The sequence below is a fragment of the Nymphaea colorata genome, chromosome 12 (genome assembly GCF_008831285.2).
Source record: "Nymphaea colorata isolate Beijing-Zhang1983 chromosome 12, ASM883128v2, whole genome shotgun sequence".
NCBI lineage: Eukaryota > Viridiplantae > Streptophyta > Magnoliopsida > Nymphaeales > Nymphaeaceae > Nymphaea > Nymphaea colorata.
The window spans coordinates 18,687,766-18,712,281 of NC_045149.1; the positions used below are offsets into that span (position 1 = coordinate 18,687,766).

At 38.0% G+C, this 24,516-nt stretch overlaps 2 protein-coding genes across 2 annotated transcripts; both read left to right on the forward strand.

Annotated features, from left to right (window-relative positions):
• Window positions 1-3,678: 3,678 nt before the first annotated feature.
• Window positions 3,679-14,440, forward strand: LOC116266280 (glyceraldehyde-3-phosphate dehydrogenase GAPCP1, chloroplastic-like). The gene is made up of 14 exons (XM_031647428.2): window positions 3,679-3,908; window positions 5,392-5,486; window positions 5,676-5,743; window positions 5,844-5,882; window positions 7,194-7,294; window positions 8,647-8,759; window positions 9,019-9,118; window positions 9,223-9,369; window positions 9,886-9,946; window positions 10,023-10,120; window positions 10,395-10,537; window positions 11,255-11,338; window positions 12,345-12,434; window positions 14,219-14,440. Exons 1-14 carry the CDS (start codon window positions 3,837-3,839, stop codon window positions 14,274-14,276), a joined length of 1,269 nt encoding a protein of 422 aa, XP_031503288.1. The 5' UTR covers window positions 3,679-3,836; the 3' UTR covers window positions 14,277-14,440.
• Window positions 14,441-16,545: 2,105 nt separating this feature from the next.
• On the forward strand, window positions 16,546-24,516 carry LOC116266305 (NADH dehydrogenase [ubiquinone] 1 alpha subcomplex subunit 9, mitochondrial). Its single transcript, XM_031647462.2, has 12 exons — window positions 16,546-16,707; window positions 16,833-16,929; window positions 17,195-17,259; window positions 17,475-17,560; window positions 18,467-18,551; window positions 18,648-18,718; window positions 20,783-20,914; window positions 22,632-22,747; window positions 22,855-22,978; window positions 23,056-23,124; window positions 23,481-23,601; window positions 23,896-24,516. The coding sequence occupies exons 1-12, from the start codon at window positions 16,629-16,631 to the stop codon at window positions 24,030-24,032; spliced, it is 1,182 nt and encodes a 393-aa protein (XP_031503322.1). The 5' UTR covers window positions 16,546-16,628; the 3' UTR covers window positions 24,033-24,516.

The window sequence follows — 24,516 nt, forward strand, 5'->3', positions numbered from 1 at the left end:
CGGAAAAAAAGAAGAAAAAGTTAATCTGCTTTTGTGGATCAAATTTTTGCTACGAAAACACTCAAAGTAAAAAGGGAAACTTTTTGTTTGACAAACACACTCAACTTTCAGCAGTATATCACTAGAACTTTAGTTTCTTTATTTATTATTTTTTTCTTTTTTACACACCTAATTTAGGTGTTACTCATATTCAAGCTTGAGTTTGTTTTTTATTACCCCTTGAGAAGTCGAACATTCTTTTTGGCTTTTTTTCATTCATTTTTCATTTATTGCTTGTCTTGCCAAACGAGAAATAGTCCATTAAATAAATAAATAAATAATCTTTCAATAAGAAGCCATAAGTATTTGATTTAATTAAGTAAACAATTGTCTCAAAACACTGAGAAATGACCTGTTTATTATGATTGCAAGTGATCTGAAATTGGTTTGATGATTTTGTCAGTTTTGCTATGACTTTTTACTATCGCCCAACCCTCACATAAGCTTTTGCCCCTGTTCAATACATAATGACTAAAGCCAACTTCAGTTGGTTAATCTGATTAGTTCATCAATGGTCAGCAAGTATGATGGTTCTAATGATGATCATGCATATATATTTTGTGTTTATCTCACAAAATGCTGGTGTTTATCTCGCAAGTGACTTTAAGAAACCACATGAATTGACTTGTCTTACGGGTGCTGTGTTGACCCCATCCCCCAACTGGTTATTCTTTGCCTTGAGATCAAATTGGGTATCGGGCCGTCAAAATAATTAGTGTACTTAGCGTGATTCAATCCACTAAGAGGGACTCACCGAAGCGGAGGAAAGCTAGACATCCTTGCAGGGGCGGAGGGAGGGGGGGGCCGCCTAGGCCATGGCTCCACCCTGGCCAATGAAAAAAAAAAATTACATTGAAAAAAATATAATTTTTTAATTACACCATGTATTTTTTGGATTTGAATTTAATTTGGCCCTACCCAGATTCAGAAGTTGGACTGTCAGCCCGTCCCTAAATAAAATCCTGGCTCCGCCCCTGCATCCTTGGTAGAATTATTATGCAGAAGTGCTAGCATGGTTCAATCCATTAAGACGAATTCATCGACGCGAATGAAAGGTAGACTTAAGTGAAGATTAATTTTTACCAACGTTCAGAACACAATGTTGATGAAAGTAGCATTCATCAACACATTCTGGTAGGATGTCGTTGAAGTTAAGCATTTACTGACGTCCTGTTCACAAGCATCGATCAACATGTCATTTTGACCAACGTTTGCTAAAAAAAAAACGTCACTAGAAAATAACTTTTTGCTAACGTGTGTTGTTAGCAGGGCAGATGGAGGGGGGCCATGAGTGAGCGCAGAAAAAAATATATATATTAAAAAAATTAAAAAAATTTAGTTTGGCCCGACGTACTGTTTGGCCTGCCCCTAAAAAAAATTCTGATTTTGCCCCTAGTTGCTAGGATGTCATTTGAAGTTGAGCTTTCACTGCATGTGGTCTTGCTCACATCATTAAAAGTCACCTTTACTGAGACTTGTAAAACGTTGGTAAAAGTTGCCGTAAAACTTTTATCGACATTTTAAAATATACCTTTCCCCATGCATCCTACGTTTCGGTAAAGGCTTTCTCGACTCTATAACTCCGTCAGAGCCCTTCTTCTTCTTTCTTCTTATTCACTCTTTTCCTTTCTCCTTCATCTTCTTCCCACTGGTGTTTACTGAAGTTTTTGGCGCAATTGAAGGTGTTATTCGTCAATGTTTGACATCTAAACGATAACAAGCTAGATTGCTCAAACTTAATTTTAAGTTTTTTCAATTTGTAAATGGTTTTAGGTTATGATATTGTTTGAGCACAATGATTTTATGTTTTTTGCTTCAAGTTTTTTTTGTTTATGATATTATGTGAACAAATAAAGGGACTGAACACTGAGTGCATTCTAACATGGATAACTATTATGATAATGTTGGTATGGTGATGGAGAGAAAACAGAAAATGCTGCAAGGTTTTATAGATGGCTTAGTACTGCAGTAGTGCATTTTGTAGGTCAATAAAGAAAATTAACAAATCTTCACCGACACATGAAATTACATCGATAAATATATTATCGACGTCCATCTGTATGTTGATAAAACGTTTTACGACGTCTACAAAGTGTCAGTAAAAACCGATGCCTGTCACATGTTGATAAAAGTTAACGGCCACCACATGTAGATAAAAGTTTTGTTACCGATGTCTATTGACATCGACAATATTTTTGTTTTTCAACGACATTATCTACATCGTCGACCGCCATGGACGTCGGTAAAACGTTTATGGACGCATCTCCATGTTTTACCCATGTTTTTCAACCGTCGGTAAATCCTCAGCTTTTTGTAGTGAGACATTTGTTTGGCATTGTGAAGAAACTTGTTTTCATATGAAAGCTCTTGGCAAATGGTACTTAGACAATTCAAGTAGTTCAAACTCTGAAATGTAGGGAAGCCAATGAAAATCTTTGCAGTCAACTTAAGACAGATTCAAGACGAAGTTATGCAAGCACCTACCCAAAAGAAAGGCCATAATTGGCAGCCAGTTTAGAAAAATTAAATTAATGTGCAACGACCTTATATATTGTCAAATAATGCAGCCAACTTTTATAAGAATCAAACAATGGCTGCTTATTTGATTGCATCCGTTCGACCCCACCTCACCAACCAAAGTTTTTTTGTATCATGGCACATAAACTGGCCTTAATTTCTACTGACACAGCTTTTTTATTTATATATTCTGCTCGCGGGAAATCCAAAACTTGTGAATCGACATGTATATCAAATCAACTATGCAAATCACAGTCCTACGGATGAAATTGGATCAAAACAATGCATAAGATTCGAAGGGCATCTTTCTTTTGTGAATTAATTTAAACAGTCTCCAGCAAGCTAAACTGTGCATGATATTGACAGGCAAGGAAGAAGAACGGTGCATATCAAAGCTTCCCCCACAAAGAAATGCAAAACGCAGACCAAGACAAATGCCAACACGATGCCCATCATGTAGGTTGAATTCGGGATCCAAGAGATACGAAATTCACGACCAAGTTAATGATATTGCCGGTGATCGGAAGTTCACGAACACACAAGTTCTGGTACGGTTCGGTCGTGGAACCAGCGCGAGGACCGAGTCAATAACCGCACCGCTGGGTGAAAGGTGAGCTGGACTTCCACAAGGACGACTATACCCCGAGAAATTGCGAAAAATAGAAGGCCGTTGAAGGGCTAGAAATGACCGAAATGGGTCCGGAAGATATCAGAAATGACGAAGAAAATTCTACAAGTTTTCCCGAAAAGGCCCGACAAGAATAAGGACATATCTGTCATTTTACATCCACTGGAAGAGCCTCCAGGGTGCGCGCCTTTGTTCTTCTCCTGGGAAGGAAAGGGCAAGAGATATTCCAAACGATTCCCGTTAAAGACATCTACTCATAACACATTATGCGAGGGATTGAGGGGAGAATGAAGGGTCATTAAGTAAATTAAGTGCATGGCCACCAACCTCGGGCAGAGAGCTGAAACTATGCTTCCGTCGTACTACTCGCAAGCTTTGGGGTGTTGGATGCCACGCCATCAAAAGGAATGGTCAGGATTTAAAGGAGCTCCCAAAGGCGCGAAGATCGGTCGGTGGCGTTTCCCTCGCTCTTTCGTCCTCGGGGCAGCCCACGCCAACCCTTCCCACCTATAAATGCCTTCCGTCCGTTCCTTCATCTTGCGGTTTCTAGGTTTCACGGGTGGCAGCCTCCCTGCGATTGATTCTTTCGTTCCTTCTTTTGTTTTGTTTTGATTATTGCTGCCTGCGTTTCCTTCTCCGTCGAGCTTGGGAAATGGCGACATCTCCGATGATCAGATCGTCTTCTGTCGCTGACTCCAGATCCCACGCCATGGCCTCTCTTAAGGTAAGAAACGTAACGTTCTTCTCTTTTCAATTGGTCTGTATCTTTTCGCTCGTGCGCACCCGGACGCCGTTTCCCTTGTAGAGTGTTCTGCCAATACGATGCTGGATGATGTCGGCGGTTGCTGGACGCCAAGGCGTGGATGGATACTTTACATGGCCCATCGGAGAATGATGTTTTCACCAGCGTGTGATATCGTTGTTGGATCGGGCGAAACTTGAGTGAAGAGACTGTTGGTTTTGGTGGTCCCGTGACGTGTGTGCAATGTTGAATTCTGCGGTTTTTCTGGTTATTTTCTAAATCATTTGTGCTAATTTGTTTCGACGGACGTGATCCACAATGAATTCTTGGTTTCTATTGTTTATTTGATGATTGTTTTCTTTTAAGGCTTTTGATGCTTGTTTGTTCTCTTTTTCGCTTTCTGCGAGGTTCTAAGAGTGTTTCTTCAGTCTGACCCTGTTAATGTGATGATCCTTTTGTTCATTTTGGAGTTCCGGCTTCTATTATGTGCGAGTTGATTACGCTTTCGAGTGCGCTTAGTGAGGTCTTCAGATTGTATTTTTTAGATCTTCTCTTTTACCGGGTTATAGATCTTCTCTTTTTCTGGGATCCGTTCCGTCCTTGTCTCAAGTTATTGCATTCAAGGATGTTCCTCAGAAATTCTGGCGTTAACTTTTAGGACTTTTTTTTTCACTTCCAGGCTTTCTCCTGTCATGTCCGTGCGTGTTCCTGTAGATTCACTTCATCATCTGTTTGCTTTATGTTATAAGTTCTATTTGCTTTTAAATTCAAAGTCATCTGTGCATCCATCACCTTACAATGTCTCAAGTGAATCATATCGTTTTGTTTTTTGTTTTTTTTTTCCCACATGCGCACAATGTTTATTTATTTGACTCCTCCATGTGCGTTGTGTTTTTGTTTTTAATCATTTGCCATCTGCAGACAGGCCTTTCTTACTTGCTTTAGGTTTCTGTTTGTACTTTTTCTGATTTTTTCTTTTCTTTTAGGGTTTTGTTGGTCATCTGTTTAGATTGATTTACTGGCTATATTATACATACTGGGGCCCTTTCCTTTGTCTTGTACGTTTATTTTAGTTTCAAAGTAAGATAGTCGAGCTATTCCTTTAACTCAGATTCACTGGTAAGAAAGCCTTATGGAGATTATTTTTCATCTTTTTTGAATTATGTGTTCTGCTCTTGGCTCATTTGTTTTTTGTTTCCAAAAGAAAAAAAACTGATCCTTTAAGTAACTTTAAGAAAAGAAAGCGTATTTGTGTTGTGTTTATGCATCTAATCCAGTTAACATGTTGCAATTGAAATCTTCTGGCTTTTTGTTTTTCGAGATATGTGAATTGGAACCTGTGTTACCTTCTAGCTTGAGTAGTTTGATGGTGTGGTCCTTATATAATGTATGCTGACCAAACATATCCATTTTCAATGGTACAATTATATTTTCAATGGGTCATTGAACATTTATTATTTGGCAGGGGGCTTGCTTTAATAAGCTTAAGCTGCAGCAGGGGAGGCTCCAAGATAACTTCTTGGGCTACACAAATCACTTTGGTAATGCTGCCTCCATTCAGTAAGTGCTTTCTTCCATGTCTGTATGTTTGAAAGACAACACAGTCACTTTGGTATTCTCCTTATACATCCTTGAGATGAACTTTTGCAAATTTCTTTACCTCTCAAAATAATTTTTACTTTGGGAGAAAGTCTGTGGTGGTTATTTCATGCAGTGATATTATTGGAGTCCATGTTTTCTTCTGTTTAGGTCTCGCAATGCTAGAAGTTTACAGCCTATAAGGTCTACAGCGACTCAGATGCCTCCAAAAGTTAACAGTGAGTAAACGGTCTTCTTTTCTCTTTCGTTAGTGGAAGTTAAAAAAGAAGAGCACTTATTGAACCATTGTTGTCTTATTGTTGTCGTTACATTTTTTAGGTTCTGCAAACAGTGGGACTGTGAGGATTGGCATAAATGGTAAGGAAATTCTGTCGTGATCTTCTGTACTGCTTAATCTCATTTTTGCAGTTCAATGCTTTTGTTTATGGACTTTCTAGGTTTGATGCTAATGCCCTTTATCATTTAGAAATTTGTCTGCATTTCCTTTGCTTTGACTTTCTTTCTTTCTTTTTGTGTGTTCCTTTTTTGTTTTTCTCTTCATTGTGATCTGATGGTCAAATATGTAATTTATTATAAGTTCCTTTTATTCTAGAGAATCATAGCCAGTGTCACAGATATCGCAAAATTCTTGCGATATTGACGAGACGAGAAATCAATTAAAACAAAAAGATGGGCAGAAATTGTGAGATTTTGAAAATCACGCCAAAAATGAAAAGCTCTCAATTTTATTGCGATTTTGTTGTGATTTTTCCCGAGCTTTTAATATTTTTTCTTGATTTTTTTTATTTTTTAAAGGTTTTTTACGTTTTTTTTAATTGTTAATACACATCGAGATTCTCTTGAGATTTACCCCAAAAAAACTACATCGCCGAAAAGCAATGTTGGAGAAAAGTACCCAAGAAAATTCTCGTGGAAATTTTCTTGAGGACGACATTTGTGAAAATGATTGTAACTAAGATCTGACCGGTTACCATGCCTGTGGCTCAAAAAAGGGATTGAAAATGAATAGGCACTTAAGGCATGTGCTGCAGGTAGTCAGAAGCTCTAGTCAGCACTTGGGCATGGTTTCCCCTAAAGGGCACAGTTGAGTGCCTACGCAAGCTGGCATTCTAGGGCTAAAATTATCTTAGGAAGATTGACAACTTTAACAATTTGAAATTTTGAAAACAACTGAAAAACAATTGAAAACAATAATGACCGCAGGTGGGCATAACTACCAAAGTCATCTATAATGATCACAGGAGCTGATATGTGCTGCAAGTTCCTCTAAATACATTGTTTAGTGTCTTCATTGAGAAGATGATATTTCTTTTCCTGTTTAACTGTTGCATCAGTCTTACATTATAGAGTTTTAACTTTTGAAAGACAAAACTGGCAAAGAAATTGAAAGAATGTTCACCTCCGTACTTGTTTGCATGTAGGAGTGTGTGTGTGTTGGGAATGATTGTTTTCATGACATACATTGGAGAGAGAAAGATGTGACTGCATATATGGTTTCAGTTTTCACTGTGGTTCATTTATTATAGAGTATGTTTTTATGCTTCTTCTGCTTCATCCTGAGAATACAATTACGTTCAAGACTTCTAAAACTTCTAAAACGTTAACAATTTTAATATGTGATTCTATGACACTATGACAGTCTTATATTGTCATACTCATTTTTCTTAGGTTTTGGCCGCATTGGAAGGCTGGTGTTGCGTGTGGCTTCAGAAGGACATGGTGTTGATGTTGTTGCTGTGAACGACCCTTTTATTGATGCTAAGTATATGGTAACGTCTTTCTCTCTGTCATATATATATGGTGTATGTGTGTGGATATCACACGCAGACACATACACACATGCAGACACATATATACTCTTTGGATTCAGAGAGGCAGGATTAGCAACCTGCCTGGATTGTAGAATAGGCTCAACTTTTGTCTTCCAATATATATGTATGTACATATATGGTTGTTGTGTGAAGTGTGTATGTGTGCCTTTGTGCACCTATGGTAGAATACACTGCTGTATATGTGTGTGTACATCAGGTTTTAACAAGTGCTAAAGAACAACAAAATCAATGGATTGGACTCACATTTCATGAAATCCAGCCTACATCTATGTCACATGGGTGCGGGTGCCGGTGTGGGATGGGGCAAGTTAAAAAAAAATTGTGTGCGGGTGTGGCGAGAGCATATATATATATATATATATATATATATATATATATATATATGCATATATATATATATATATGTGTGTGTGTGTGTGTGTGTGTGTGTATATATATATGTACACACATATATATGTGATATGTTACATAAGTAATTTTATTTGTCTATATTTTTAAACTTTTTTATTAAGGTTATCTTAATCTCATACAAAATTCAAAGTTTTATTAAATGAAATAGGGGAGGAGAGAGAGAAGAGGGAAAGATAGCTGAAGGGAAAAAAAATGAAAAAAAGATAAGAAAAAAGAAGAATGGGTGTGGTCATTAGCAACCAATTCTGTTTGACCAAGTCGGGTGCTGTGAGGCCCAATCGAATCGGGTGTTGTGTCGGGCCGCACCTGCACTCGAGTTGATGCGGGTGTGCTACCATATTTGGCGCACCCGTGTGACTGAGGTCTACATATTGGATTTTAGTGATCAGACTTATAATTTTGGACGATCTGGGTCCATCTGCGTAGATGAATTTTTGAGAAATGCTTAGAATCTGGCCAGAAAAAGGTCATGAACCTACAAATTAGATGCCCAAAAGTAAAGATCATATTCATATATATGTCTGTGTATCTGCAGACAAACAATCTTCTCTATCATTCTCCTATAAATGCTCGCTCTTGAGCATTTAACCGAGACAAAGAAATTGTTTGAGTTGTATGAAGTATGAACAGTTAATGTCAGAATCTAGTATTTGAAATTTGAAAAAGTAACTTTGCATGTGACACCTTGTGAATTATCAATTGAGTTGTTTGGACAAAGTATAAATCAGTTCACATAGTCCTCGTATTTACTCAATCAACTTATTTCATGAAGTCACATTATGATGTACTTCTTCAGATCTACATTGTAGTTTCTTCTTGGTTATGTAACCTGTTAACTTCACAAATGATGTTTTATGTCTCCTTGTTTTTCATGGTAGGCTTATATGCTTAAGTATGACTCGACACATGGAAGGTTCAAAGGAACTGTTAGGGTTTTGGACGACTCGACCTTGGAGATCAATGGAAAGAAGATATTTGTCTCTAATAAAAGGTTATTACATTTTCTCTCTCTCTCTCTCTCTCTCTCTCTCCCCAATTCTTGTTACTGGGGCTGGTAAGACAGTCATGAGTTTTCCTCATCAGTAAAAAGTTTGACAGCAAAGAGCTTGCCTCACCAGGTCTGAGATGCCATGGTTGATCTTATCTAATCTTGCATATTTGTGGTTATTCAAGTCTCTTATTTGACTATAACAAAAAGTTAATGCTCATGATTATATTATTTTACTAACCATGTCACCGGCTGCATACAGGAACCCAGCAGAGCTTCCTTGGGACATTCATGGTGTTGACTATGTAGTTGAGTCTTCTGGAGTTTTCACCACAACTGAGAAGGCCTCTGCACATCTTAAGGTAATGAATCAGGTCTTGTAATGATGTTGAAATTTGTATTGGTCTGTTATATCATGTGAACAACCGAACATTATTTCATTTTCTTTAATTTCTTATGCTACTAGGCAGGTGCAAAGAAAGTGGTGATATCTGCCCCTTCAGCTGATGCCCCGATGTTTGTAGTGGGTGTAAATGAGCACAGCTACAAACCTGAAATGAATGTTGTCTCTAATGCAAGTTGTACGACCAACTGTTTGGCTCCTCTTGCAAAAGTATGTATTTCTTCTACTATAGTCTGTGTACTCCTGTGCCATGCATAGTAGGATCTTCACCCATCTTATGGCTTTCCAGTGGTCAAGTTTCAACTAAACCATTATCTTGGAGTGATGATTAATTGGTTATAACCTTGCAAAGGAGATCTAGATGGGTTTAGATCCTAGGCTCCTAGCTTTAATAAGGTCTAGAAGGTCTGATTTCTTATTGGTTGAAGCAATCATGTTGGCATTTGTAGTAAAATCTAGATTTGACTGAATGTTCGGTTGTAGAATGTCCCTTCTTTTTTCTTTTTTTTTCTCCACTTGCTTAGAAGATTTCTCAGATGAGTCGTGTATGGCTTCTACTCAGCCACCCAAGGAACCGCCTGGCCTTGAGCTCAGGTTTTGTCAGCTCCCCCTAGTATTGGCTGGATCTCTTTTCAGTCAGCGGTGTGTGCGACGATATATTTCATTCATGAAGAAAGATGGCAAGTGTGAAAGCAAGAATAACTCTTTCTTGGTAATTATGTGCAGGTTGTGCATTCAGAGTTTGGCATTATTGAAGGTCTCATGACTACTGTACATGCTACAACCGGTTAGTTGCTTTTCTCATGCTTGTTGTTTTATTTCAGTGTTGTTTCTAAATAATATGCTTGGTTTTCCCAATTCAGCTACACAGAAGACTGTAGATGGTCCTTCAATGAAGGACTGGCGGGGAGGTCGTGGAGCAGGGCAGAATATTATCCCAAGTTCCACTGGTGCTGCCAAGGTATATGTGTTTTCAGCATCTCATGACCAGTTTCAATGTGTAGCATTGTCATGTTTATGCCACATTGTTCTTATCTTGGTCAGTGCATTCCTGTATTGCTGAACTTCTTATCTACTGGCCATTCCTTGAAATACTTACTAACTTTTCATTAGGGATCGCAAATACTGCTTCAGCCTTTACTGTTTACATACTCTTGCAGCAAATTGGTTACTTCGGGTTGGTTATGTTTGAGCAGTTAAGCTAATCGTAGCACCTTTTTGCTGCTTATTCTCAGGCTGTGGGAAAGGTGCTTCCTGAGTTGAATGGGAGACTTACTGGCATGGCCTTCCGTGTTCCAACACCCAACGTTTCTGTTGTGGATCTTACCTGTCGGTTGGAGAGACCAGCTTCATATGAGGCCGTAAAGGCAGCAATAAGGTGAGCCACAAAGAATGCTGATTTTTTTCACAATTTTTGCTGATCACCAGCATGTAAAAGAAGCTAAAATTTCATAGCTGCATGGGCTCACAGTTCATATTAAATTCTGAAATCTATGAAGATGGGCTTCACTGCTTTAACTTTCCAGTATAGATGTTCCAGCTCTAGAGGAGCTAACAATTTTTTTTACATGGGCAAGCCTTGCTCTTGATTTGACATATTTTTAGCTTCTCTAACCAATGTTGCATTTTCAGAAAGGACTCCTTCTGGAAAGTGAAGCCTTTGGTTTCATTTGTCTGAGCAAAATTTGTTCTTTTAACATGGGCAAGCTTTCCTCTTGATTTGACATATTTTTAGTTTCTCTAGCCAATGTTGCATTTCAAAAAGAACTCCTTCTGGAAAGTGAAGCCTTTGGTTTGTTTGTCTGAGCAAAATATATATATATATATATTTTACATGGGCAAACATCCCTCTTGATTTGACATATTTATAGCTTCTCTAGCCAATGTTGCATTATCAGAAAGGTCTCCTTCTGGGAAGTGAAGTCTTTGGTTTTGTTTCTCATATTGTATTTGGGAGTCTCAACTTCCTCTGTTGCACAGGAAAAAATTTATGATTTAGCTGTCATTTTCTGGACGATTTTTATATGTTGTGGAACATGGTGAATTTCTACATAATGACCATCTGCTATGTGCTAATGAACTGCAATGACACCAGGGCTGCTTCAGAAGGTCCCATGAAGGGCATTCTTGGGTACACGGATGAAGATGTGGTCTCCAATGATTTTGTCGGCGACAGCAGGTGAATCATCAACACAACTTCAGATTATTTATGTTTGAAGAAATAGAAACAAAAACATCACTGTTATTTTCAATTTCACATCCTCCAATAACTAAATACAACAAAAACAGCAAACACAATGAAATGTGTATACGTTGAATGATGAACTCTTTCTGATTTTGATGCCAAAATTGCAACACTTCGCATAGCACCCATTGGTCCCTAAAAGCAGGAAAGTTTTGGTTAAAGCATTTCACAATCTACTCAAGATAGTAATAGGGCATACATTGTTACCAAAAGGCCGTGCAATACTCACACACACACACACAAAGGCATATGCCTATTCAAGCGCGAACACATAAAATTATCATGCATGGCCACGCATTCTATGAAAGTGAACATTTTCAAAGCCGCAAGGGTTGACCAAGAGGCATCAACCAAGAAGGGAGTCTTTAGTCACTATTGACCAAGTGGCACGCACCAAGAAGGAAACGAATTTTTAGCCAGTGTGTGGTGGAGATAGGACTCTTCTTCACCGTCTCAAATATGGGGCTCTTTTGTACTTGGTTTATGAAATGCACATACTAGGCTTTTTTTGGGTTATTTTTGTGCTAGTCCAAATCTTTTTGGAATCTTCAAATTATACACCTTAATTGAATAAGCTTGTACATGCATGGACACAAATTTATCTTTATTTAATCAAGAATTTGTTAATATCCTTTCCCAGAAAACCATGTCTAGGTATTCAAACCTTTTACCATACCAAGGTTAATATGGGGCAAAATGTTGTGACTGGTTTGCATATGAGCGATGTCACTAGGGGGATATTACAGAATGCTTGTAGAGACCAACTAAACCAATCTCATGTGGGATCTTACAGAATGCTTGTAAAGACAATAAAGTTCCCTTGTAGTCCAGAGGTCAGCCATCAGGCTATGCATGTATGCGTGGAAATGCTTAGTTGTTAATTGCTGGCTGGTTTAATTATGAAACCATCAAGTTGCTTGATATGGTGATTTTATTTCAGGTCAAGCATCTTTGATGCAAAAGCTGGCATTGGTTTGAGCAATTCATTCATGAAGCTTGTGTCATGGTACGACAATGAGTGGGGTTACAGGTACCATTCTGGATTCCATTTTTATTTGACCTTTTTTAGTTTATGCATATTCATGATAGACCTTTCAAAATTAAACAAAATTGAAAACATGGTTTCCTCTTTTTTAATTTTAAAATTGCTGACAAAGACAAACACATGCTTATGCATATCATCTGATACGGTGTCAAAAGTTGCAATTGGCCTAAAAAGGTCGTTTGGTAGTGTATATTGTTAAAGTTAATACACATGAAATATCATATGATGGTCTACAGGATTCAAATAAACCTTTCAGTTTTCAACAGTAGAAAAGAATTTGATAATTGCTTGGGAATGCTAGAAACTAAATATGAATCAGCCTCGCTTGTTTGCGCAGTTTCAGTGCCATAAAAATGTGGTTGCTAGGTACATGGGTATGATTTTAAAGGATGCAGGGATAAAACTATATAATATTTATATGTACCAATAATGAACTTATCAACTTATAATAAAACAATTAAAATGAACGATGACACAAATACATTAGGCATCGGATATGATAATAAACATACTTAAAAGTTTGAAAGATCAAATGCACGAAGTTGAACAACTAAAGTTTTACAAGTTATATAGGGTGAAGAAAAGCTTACAAGTAAATGTCAATACTTTTGAATGTAACAGAGCACCCAAAATCTGCCCATTTTCTGAATGCTAACTAGTAAATCCTCTAATTCTAGTTTCGAAAATTATAATTTTATAACAATACCTAAAATTAGTAATAAAAAAAGAGGAACATCAATTTTTGATATTATTAGCATTGCTTGGCATAAAATGTGTTCTCGATTATAATTCAAATAAACAGGTTAATAAGATGTATGTGACTTAAAAACTTGGAATAACATAAATTACTCAAGATATGATATTATATGAATTGGATTTTAACTATAATTATAAGTCCACGTGTAAGGACACACGCATACTTTTAATGCAAAATTGACGCAAGTGGGGCAACAAGCCAACAACAAAAGGTGAAAAAACTGGACAAAAGCAGAAGAAAATCTAAATTTGTCTCGAAAAAAATAAGAGGAAAACAAAGAACAAAATTTTAGATTGTCAATTGAAAAAACCAAGGCTATTGAGTGCTTAAGCATCCAGGCTATATTTAGGCATTCTTAAATCGCCTAAAACCAGCTAGCCTAGGTGATCAGCAAAGCTTGACACCCCGAAGACTGGGCGAGCCTTTATACAAACTAAGGCGTCTTAACTCATGGCAGATATATAATTAACAAAGCATTAAAAAACATGTAGTGAATATGCTGGTTGAATCAACCGAGAATGCCGGCCATCCCCTATCTGGAGTTGGCAATCGATTTAAGTATCATCTAAAAGCTTATGCCTAATCACTCCTAGTACCTCAGTAGATGCAAAGTTGTGCCGACTTGTCCATATTTCAGTATCAAACGAACTGAAGTCGATATGATACTTTCCTTGCTCTCCTTACTGGGCTGGTTTCGCAGATTCATTGAGACAGCATTGAATAACCGAGTTTCTTGTACCCGAGGTACTCTGTGCTAATTTTTTTTTTGGTTCTTGCCATTTTTGGTCTCCTTGGTTAGGGAGGCTTCTATCCAAAACGCATAGACTTCTCAGACGACGTTGCATGCTTAGCATGGCTTGTTCGCTTGACTTGTACTGTAGAAATTTGAAGGGTCAACGTCTTCCTAATGTCTTTGTCAGCTTCAGATGATAACGAATCAGGGGACCTGTTACACCTATTGATCTTAGCTTTGCGGCTAATTATTGTCATTATTTTTTCTTTTGTGTTTCAGCAACCGAGTTGTTGATCTGATCGAGCACATGGCTTTGGTGGCGTCATCAAGTAACTGAGACGTTCTTCATGCGAAACCCCGGTTTAGGGTAACGCAATTTTGGCAGTAAGGAGGGTTATGGTTTTTTACTAGTGTGGAGTATAGGATTGGGGCTCCATGTAATAGTATTTTTCCAGGTGAAAGTTGCAAATAAATGGATATAAAATGGTTGCAGTTTTGTTATTTGGGGGTTTCCTCGCATGCTTGCTTCGTGTAACCCGCTGACCGTGAATAGTAGCTGGCATTGGTAAGGAAGTGAGAGGCACCGCTCACCGCTGCAGTGTTTAGGGATCAGACGTTTTGTAATAGAGGAACAACGTGATCAGGTGCTGTCACTTCGTTTTTTTTTTTTTTTTTAAAAAAAATCTCCACAGTTGGAAAATGACGGTCGTTTGAATAACTGGAACTTTAGTGTACAGGTGAAATAAAAGTTATATTTGGTGGTAAGTTTCATCCCGAAATTAAACATTCAGATGCAAACTTTAGTTCTAACAATAGCAATAAAGTTTTACCAAAATAGGTGAGAGACTAATTCGAAGGCTTTTTCTCTTGTCTTTTTTTTTGGTACTGTTGAAGTGCTTGCATCTTTTTTTAAAATAATTGTTATTGAACTACTGTTTAAAACAAATGGTATTTAAGTTTCATGTACAAACAAACATGGTACTAAGATACTTATAACAAAGGTTTAGGCAATCAAAGAAATGGAGGTATATGGAAGGCAAAACAAAAACTCTATTCAAAAGGTATCCGTTGCTAAATACTTACGCCCAAGTATTTAGTTACAAGTATTAAAACGTCACCTTGGGGATGCCACCCGCGATCTTCGGGTTGGGCATCCATTCCCATGTCGTCTCCCCATGAAGCCTTGGTTTGAAACGCATACTGTTATCGATTATATTCATTTTATTTCTCTTTAATTGTCTCTGTGCTTTTTAAATATTTCTTATTAACTGTTAAAAAATCTGATCTTCAGAAAATTATTATTATTCTTTTTAATTACTCACATTGGCTTCCCCATCATAGTTGACATAAAAACTTTCTTCGTTCCGGCAAGTGATATCGACTTGTTCCGATCAGTTGAGATGTATCAACGGGTCAGACTTGCCGAAAGTGGTGGTTCTGACCGATGCCACTCATCGACCTAAAGCACCAACTTCGGCAAGAACGTGAAGGCGATGACGCGGAACGAGTGCACTGGCATCTCAGAACTATATTTTCATTAGCAAAACTTTGGGTTTTTTTTTTTCCTTCCAAAAAGTTTGTAACTACCCGAAAAAGGAAAAGAAAATATACTCATTGGTTCTTAATCACGAAGAACGGTAGCTTGGCTCTAAAACTTCACAAATTGCGCTTGCTTGAATTTTTCGTATCATTAATTGCTTTGGTATAAATTAATTAAAAGCAAAACATAAATAACTTTCGTGGCTTTTTTAACCCCAGAAAATTCGGTAGTACCGGACGGATGAAGTCTCTGTCTCACACCTATACAAACACCGGCGATGTTTTTCTTTTTTTTTTTTTGTGTGGAAAAGTTTGACCCGTTCAGCGTTTGAAAGGATTAAATTCAGAATAGAAAAAACTGGAGAGCTTCCGGCTTCTAACTTTTGGTTGCATTTGTTAGCTTTTAGATCAAGTTCGTATTAAAAGATATGTTTTGGATTATTTTCAATTTAAACAAATTGAGGATATGAGTAACATGAATTTTTTCACGTTATATGTTAGATCCTAATGATTTCATATCACTGCAAATGCCAGGTCAACGATGAAACAAAGGCAACCATAGTATCTGGATTACTCAATGTTCACAAACGAGTGAGGAAGGTCAATTTAGATTAACCAAGTTCAACTTCAGTGGTACAAATAAATCAACGTAGAGTTTGGGTTTTTATTCAAAATTTAATCTGGATTATGTTTCAACATCAAAATCAGATATGAACGATATCCGAACAGACATAGTTGGATCTGGATCCCAAGTACAGATATTGATTTACAGAAAAGCAAAATGTAGTTAGCAACCTGCCATTCTAAACAGTAAAAATTTGATCCAACCCATACCGAACCCGGCATGCACCATGGTGATAAAAGAAATATGTTCAAGTACTAAAGAAAAAAAAAAAAAACATTTCCGTTGGGATCCGATTATAATATGGAACCGGATATTGATTGAAGCCGAGTCAGGAATCCTGCTAGTTGGCACCCCCTCGTATTCATTATCCGGTTTTCCTCTGCAGACCATTATCCGAGTCGGCTCCGAGCCGCCAACGCGTTTAGCTTGCAGCAATCTTGGAAATAAGGAGACCGCGCTCCTCCTCACTACACTTCCCAGTTATTCTCTTCATAGAGGGAGAGGGAGGGAAAGAGAGGGGGAAAGATGATGGAAGCCTACTCGAGGCGTGTTGGGCCTCTGATGAAATCCTCCACCACGCTCAGATACCTCTACGCATCTTCAGGTTTTCGATTCTTCTCTATTCGGTTTCTGTACTAATTGTCTTCCCCATCGAATTCCTTGTTAGGTTTTCTTGATCCCGGGTTTCCTGTAAATTGTTTTTACAATGTTTATTCTTGTGGCCATCAGAATGCAGAAATGAACATCCAAGATATGCGTCCACTCTCGCGGTTAAGGGCGTTGGGCATCTCGTTCGGAAGGGCACCGGTGGGCGATCATCCGTCAGGTGAAGTGTCCATTTTCGTTTCGTTCGTTGCGACGATCTCATCACTTGATTTTTGATGCTGTTTAATTTCATCTATTGGTTGGTTTGCGCCCCCCAAATTTACAATGACGCATTGAATCAAGAGACTTTCTGCAAGGCTTCTCGCCATTTTATAATTAGGGGTCGTTGACACGATCATTCTCTTTCGTAGGTTTTGATTGATTTGTGACCAGTGTTATTATCGTTGGATGAATTCGATTCTGAAATGTCAGTGAATTTTTGGCAGTGGAATTGTTGCGACGGTGTTTGGGGCCACGGGGTTCCTTGGCCGTTATGTGGTACAACAGCTTGGTATGTATGTACATGTTCCTTTTTTTCGCTTGATTCACAGAGTTTATGTTAAAAAGTGTATCTCGATTTAGCTGTTGGTATCGTGTTCTACTACATTTAGCAACTTTCTCAAACTAGTCCTACGGTGCTTGGATTCAGCATTATGGCTTTATGGTGTTCTGATGTTATTTTATTACTTGGTATTCTTGATTGATGATACAATTCCTTATCTCCAGCCAAAATGGGATCACAAGTTTTGGTTCCTTTCAGAGGTTCGGAGGATTCCCATAGACATCTCAAATTGATGGGTGACTTGGGTCAGGTAACTACGTGGCCATTTCTTGTTCACTTTGCTGTTTCTAAGTAGTTCTTCCATTGTAGCGTATTCTCCTGTGCAGCTTATATTAGCGCCTGCAGATGTTGGTGCGATCTCATGTATTAGAACCTATATAGACAAAAGCACCACCTGCAGCCTATGCATTGAGTGGCACATTAAACATGTTATACAAATAATTAGAAATTCAAAGCATGAAATTTAATGAAGTTGAAAAATTAAAGTTTAAAGGTTATACATAGCATGCGAACCATAACTATCAAATATGCAAATGGTGAATAGGAAAAGAAGAAACTGCTACATATTGCGGAAAAAGAAGAAATATAAGAGGAAAAATGCAAATAAAATGTTTCATGAAACAAAAGACGAAGAAAAAAAGAAAAGTGAAAACCTTTTTCTTTCTTGCTTGTTCATGCCTATGCTGAACAACCATGCCTGAGGAACCTAGGTGCATGCATAGGTGTGCCCTTGAGTCCTTGACAACAATATCAATGTCCAGAAGACTAGAACGTTAATGAATATTCAATTGCATGGATTGCAAGATTCTTGCAGTCGTGTATTATTGCCATCATGAATTGGTAGGAAAATTATTCTGAAAGGGTTGTTAATTGAGTTGATTCCAAAAGAAAGTGCTGAATTAATTTCTTCCATCTTGTCAACTTAGTTATTTCATTTTACCTGGTTTGCTGGGCTGTCATATCTGTGCCATGTTCAGGGAAAAAGGGAATAAAGATTCACCAAGTTGGCTAGAGTATGTTTTGATTATTTTAACTCATTCAGCGGGGTCAACTGCATGATGCTATGTTTCTAGGCTTCGTTATTTGTTGAGTTTGGTTAAGACTGTCTTTTTTTTTTTAGAAAAGAAGGTATCTAAGTTTATAATATTGTGTGCAGATTGTACCAATGAAATATAATCCACGAGATGAAAGTTCAATCAAGGCAGTTATGGCAAAAGCTAATGTTGTGCTGAATCTTATTGGTTGGTATTTTGCTTTTCATGTCCTTGGTTCCTCCTGTTGTGATTGGAATTTTAAAGGCATTTTCATTGTGGATTGATATTTATGGATGCTTGCAGGAAGAGAGTATGAGACTCGGAACTACAGTTTTGAGGAAGTGAACCTTGATATGGCTGAACATATAGCTAAGGTAGGTTAAGTTTGAATCCCTTTTATCTACTATGATTCTATGCATTTCATGGCATTTTTGTTCCATTGCTATGCTGTGCAAATCATCAAGTGAAGTAGTTTATTGTTAGGGGTGTCGGAGAAATTTGTGTCATCAAAATTTCCAACCCTTCAAAAAGAATTTGGTGGGGCTAGTGTTTGGCTATGTTACACCGACTCTTTTGGGCTGCCTCACCATGTTGCACTCGCATGAGCTGCTGCCATGCGTGTGGTTGTAGCTTTGACTTCTCGAATTCAATGTTCAGGTATTTTGGGTGCAACCATGTGCATCCACTTACATCTGTCTAACGTCTCAGTGCTCATTGTGATAAACCTTGATTCAAGTTGTGTGAGATCAGAAATGAGTAATAAGCTTATAGATTCATTAGTTCATTTGTTTTAAATAAGAACTATGTCACACTGGTATGGCATTTTCGTGAATCTTGGTACGGCAGTATGGCGATAATTATATATTTTTAATTCAAAAAAATGAAAAAAATTGAAAAAACAAATGAGATCATCACAAGTGAACAACAATCATAAGCTACATAGTGCATAACTTATAAGTTATAATCAAATTAACGAACATGCCTGAAAACTCAACAAGAGCGTAACAAAAAGCCACACATGAAAGCAAATGGAAGCAGACAAGGGGACACATCTGAAGCACAGGGAAATGAAGCAAATGGAAAAAGCCACACATGAAAGAGAGCTGAGGCCTGAGTGCAAATGGGCATCCTTTAAAATGAGTAAACGGTAAACACAGTTGTGTGAAAAGACAATCTCATTTACTCCATTTCAAGCATTGCCAAACTCCAACTACACTAGCACCCAAAAACAGACATCAGGAACGAATTGATGTGCAAGTTGCAGTTTTCACAGAAGAGAGAAACCAGCAGTCAGCAGAATCTTCTTCAAGCCACTAGAAAAGAATATGCTCTCTACCATTTTCCCGAACAAATCATCTCAGTTGAGAACTGAATGTATCAAGAAAAAGGAAAAAACTCAAAACATGCCATGTGGTGAGGCAGATGAATAGGGAGCAGGAAATCCTTGATTTTCAGTAGACAGCACACCACCATCGGAATGTGCTTCCAATTTAAGATGGCGAACCAGTTATGAACATGCAATCAATTTTGGGAAACTAGAAAGAAGAACAAATCCCGCAACAAACATGTTGATCGGAACCTTAGAAATCAAAACGAAACATACAAACTAACAAAGCAAGAAACCTGCCGTCCGTCCGCTAAATGGAGAAAGGTTGCCGTCGGTAGGGTCGCCGGTCGCCAGCCGCCGCCGGTCGCCCAGCCACCGTCCGTCTCCAGCTGCTGAAGCACCAGCCGGAAGGCGGAAGAACACAGAAAATCGAGAGGGAGAAGACGAGCGTCGCGGGTCTTTTTTAACAAGGATAGGTATCTTACCTATCTTTTCAGTGAAAGACTTAGTGAGGTAAATCTAGGCTATCCATAATATATATGCTCTGAATGCGAATTTGTAGATGTATTTTGACAAAGATGGGACTCCAAATTGGAAACATGCATTGGAAAAAAAACTTGTCAATTAGTATGGGAATCTGGTGTCCGCGGATTTTGTATGGGCCTCCAGTGCACAACCTTTTTTGCATATTAATCTATTAGCAAATGCATGGCAGGAACTGGGACATTTAGTAGACTGTAGCATAAAGCGTGATTACGATTATTTGCTCTTTTCCTTCTTGTTGCAGTGGACCTATGTCCTAATTGACAATTGTACCACAATTTAACGTTTGAAACATGAAAATATCTTTTGAAAAGTGTTAGCGCTACTTCCTCATCTTCTTCTTCGAATGGAAAGCACTCCCTGAGGAAAGCCAAGTATTTATGACTTTCTGCTAATCCTTCTGTTCTGCCATCTGCAGTACGTGCTCTGCAATTATATGAATCTGCAGTGAATTTTGTGGATATCAGAGATTTCCAATACCTATTTTGTCTTCTAGTTATTGTTTCCCATGACTTGTCATCCCATTGATCTGTCCTGCAAATGTGGATTTGGAAATTTTTATATGCAGATAGCTAGAGAACATGGTGGCATCATGAGATTTATACAAATGTCCTGCTTAGGGGCATCTTCTTCTTCTCCATCCAGAATGCTGAGAGCCAAAGCTGCTGCAGAAGCGGTTGTTCTGAGAGAGTTACCAGAGGTGGAGTCCCCAATTCCCATCTGCCTCGTCCCTTCTTTAATTAGGTGCTACTGATACAATTTATGTTGTTTCAAATGTGTGCTACATAGATTTCTATGATTTATTCATTTAGTATTAGATTTTGTTTTTTGAACAATAATGTTAAGGCAAATTATCTTTGTGTGTAGATTATTTCCCTATTTATACAACCTAAGTTCTAGAAGAGAAATAATAGTAGTATGGGATATGAATTGTTGAGAATACGACCCAACTGATAGGTGAAAACTATTACTTACGGAGCACAACAAGGCCTATGATCCATGTTGGATTTTATGAAGAAACTGTTTGGTCATATGGTAAAGATTTGTCTAGAAGTGGGTTTTGCTAGGTCGGCCCCAAATTTGTCAATAAAACTTTTAGACGAAGCAAAAATTTTGCTAGCAAAAGTTCCACCCTCCTTTGGAGGACAATATGTTATCTCTTTTAATAAGCCAAAGCATGTTGACCAGAATTGTGCCTATGCAAAAGTTTGGTATACTTGATTTAATGAAATAAAAAGACATAGGCGTTGCATTTTATTCAAGACCCTTCCTCCACAACCAGTGAACCTTTGGTATATAAACTACTGTCAACAACGGAATATGTTCTTGGGCAACAATTTTTACTTTATTTGTGGAGCGAAAACTCTTCAATGTTCAAAGCCGATTGATCTCTTCTGGAGAAGCTTTGGGTAGATAAGAGTTTTGCCTGCACTCGAAAAGCCCCTTATTGACAAGCTTTCCAGAGGATTTTTTTGGTATACCATGTTAATGTCTTTCCAGGTTGATGAGAAGGGTGGGTGCTACAGAGTAAACCTTTGAAGCAGGTATAACCTTTGTGATTTGCAGATTAACCCACACTTCTTCAGTAAAAGGGGATTCAGTTGGAAGTGGAATTACTTCCATTCATGAATATGGTGTAGAAGGATAACAATTTTTCATATCAAAGAAATTAAGACTTGATTCTGCTGGATACTCTTTGCTTCGCAATTATTGTCCTTAGTTGATTAATTATTGGTGCGCCTTTGTTTTTCTATTCTTTTATGCCACTCTGGGTACTTGGTATTTCTTCTATCTCTATATATTTCCTTTTCATATCCTAATTAAGGGTATTAGTTGTTTCATTAACTTCCAAATCTTACATAGCTACCTGTCTATACATTTTTAAACTCTCGCAGTTCTCTTCTGTGGAAACACTTTGGGAATTCAGACAGTTTAATCGATTGACTGGTGGTCCAGATTTATGGTTTTTGACATGTTCTTCTTGTTTGTTCTCTATGCTTCTGTTGCTATAGTGTCTTGTCATGATTAGTTTCCATTGGCAACAATTTCCTGTCTATGAGCATGGATATCATCTGGCTCATCGCTTGTAGCTAAACATAAACTGAAGTAACGAGTGAGTCTTCACTACATGTAGGTAACTAACACTTCGTTCTTCTGATTGGAAGCTGTGTGGCACTTCATTTGCCATTCAATGACAATTTTGTAAGCTAAAAATATTGATGTAACAGACTTCTCTTTTCCTGCTTCCTGAAAGTGTCAAAATGTAGGAAAATGCTGTCCTTGCAAGTGAATGTAATAAATAATTTTATCTGCCGTATGCATTTGCAGTTCTATCCAGAAGCTGAAATTTCAAATTTAACATCTTGTTCATTTTCCTATGAGATTTTCTCAGGTAGATTTATTTTAACTTATTACAGGCAACGATCATGAAGCCAGCTGTTATGATTGGTACAGAAGACCGAATTATGAATAAGTGGGCGCACTTTGCGAAGAAGTGGAGTTTTCTTCCAATGATAGGGAATGGATCATCAAAGTATGTAGTTTCTCAAATTATTCCTGTTTTTTTAATGCATGCTTTCTGTTTCTGCCTGAGGTTTGAAAGAAGCTTTTCTGCTTAATTGACTGATGCTGTCAGTTCAGGATCCAACCGGTTTATGTCATTGATGTTGCTGCTGCCATTGTTGCTGCCTTGAAAGATGATGGAGCTAGCATGGGCAAGGTGTATGAGTTGGGTGGTCCAGATATTATGACTGTACATCAACTGGTAGTACTCTTTCAAGCTGCTGTTGGAAGGATCTTTGAACTTGTGTTACTTATGAATATGAATTCTCTTTTCTGCAGGCTGAACTGATGTATGAAGTTATTCGTGAATGGCCCCGTTATGTTAATGTACCTTTTCCTATTGCAAGGGTAAGTATTATGGCATTGCTCATGTTTTTCCTTGGAAGGAGAATTTTAACTTCTCTGTAAATGATACTTCACTATCCATTAGCACTGTGTACTTTCCTAAAGTTGCTATGTCTAGAAATTATCTTCTTGTTATAGCCCCCGCTATTGATAGGTTCAAAAGTAGTTCTTCAACAAAAATCTGAAAATTAACAAGTTAGGTGAGGTTTGGTCATTCTCCAGTAGCTTTTTGAGCCGTCAACCTTGTTGTCTTCCGTTTGTGTTCATCTCCATGGATGGTGGGGAGTAATATATTTCTTTCATTTGCTGCACCATTTTGGCATCTAGTGGTGGTAATGAATGGTTTCATGGACATGCAGGCTGTTGCAACCCCAAGAGAGTTCTTTCTGCGGAAGGTTCCATTCCCTCTTCCCAACCCTGACATTTTCAATTTGGATCAGATTGAATCCCTTACAGTGGACACAGTTGTTTCTGAAAATGGTAAGTTTTCCTACTCCTTGTATATGACATTTCATAGTTATTTAGAAATTTTGAGGATACTGAACTGGGCCCATAGAGGCCCTCAAGATGGGGTCATTCTTGGAAGTGGTGCCCTCTGATTCAGCAAATTTACCCAGATGGTTGGTAGCCAATCATTCTAGATGGCGATTGAAATTGTGCAAACTGATAATGGCTGGTCATTGTCATCGTTTCTGGTTTTTTCTTTTTTTTTTTTTTTTCTTAGAAGCATCTCTCAAGCTTTTGCATGTACTAATATTTATTTGCTACTTGCAGCATTAACGTTTCAAGACCTAGGGATTGCGCCCCACAAACTGAAGGGCTATCCAACCGAGTACCTCACTTGCTACCGTAAGGGTGGACCTTCTATTGGTGCTACGATCAGTGAGAGAATAACGAGTCCGGATTTCTAGTTTTCGATCTGCTAGTCTGTTGGGAGCTGTTTTACAATAATCGTTGACAGGTTTTGAAAGTGCCTTTTGCTGTCTATTACTTGCTATCCGGGATTTGGCATCACCTTTGATGACTGATAACAGCCCCTCGATGTTTGCTTTGGCCTCAGTTGGACAGACTCAGCCAAATTATTCGTGTCTATGGTCAGGTGCACAATACGGGTTTGAGGAGAATAAATGACATTGGAGACCCTTGAATTCTAGGGGAATTTTCTCCCACTTTATTTCCCTTGTTGACCTTTGTTTGGTTTCAAATTGCGGAGCCATTTTCTTCTTTCATAAGGTGTAGGAGGTTGAAGCTACTACTGTCGACTTGTCCGGGTATATTTAAACTTTCAAATCCTTGTAAAGGGAATTTTCTTGTTGGTATCTTAGCTTAATTGAATACTTGAATTTCTTTCAACAAAATCACAGTAAGAGAAAATCATGTGGTTCTTCAGTCTCA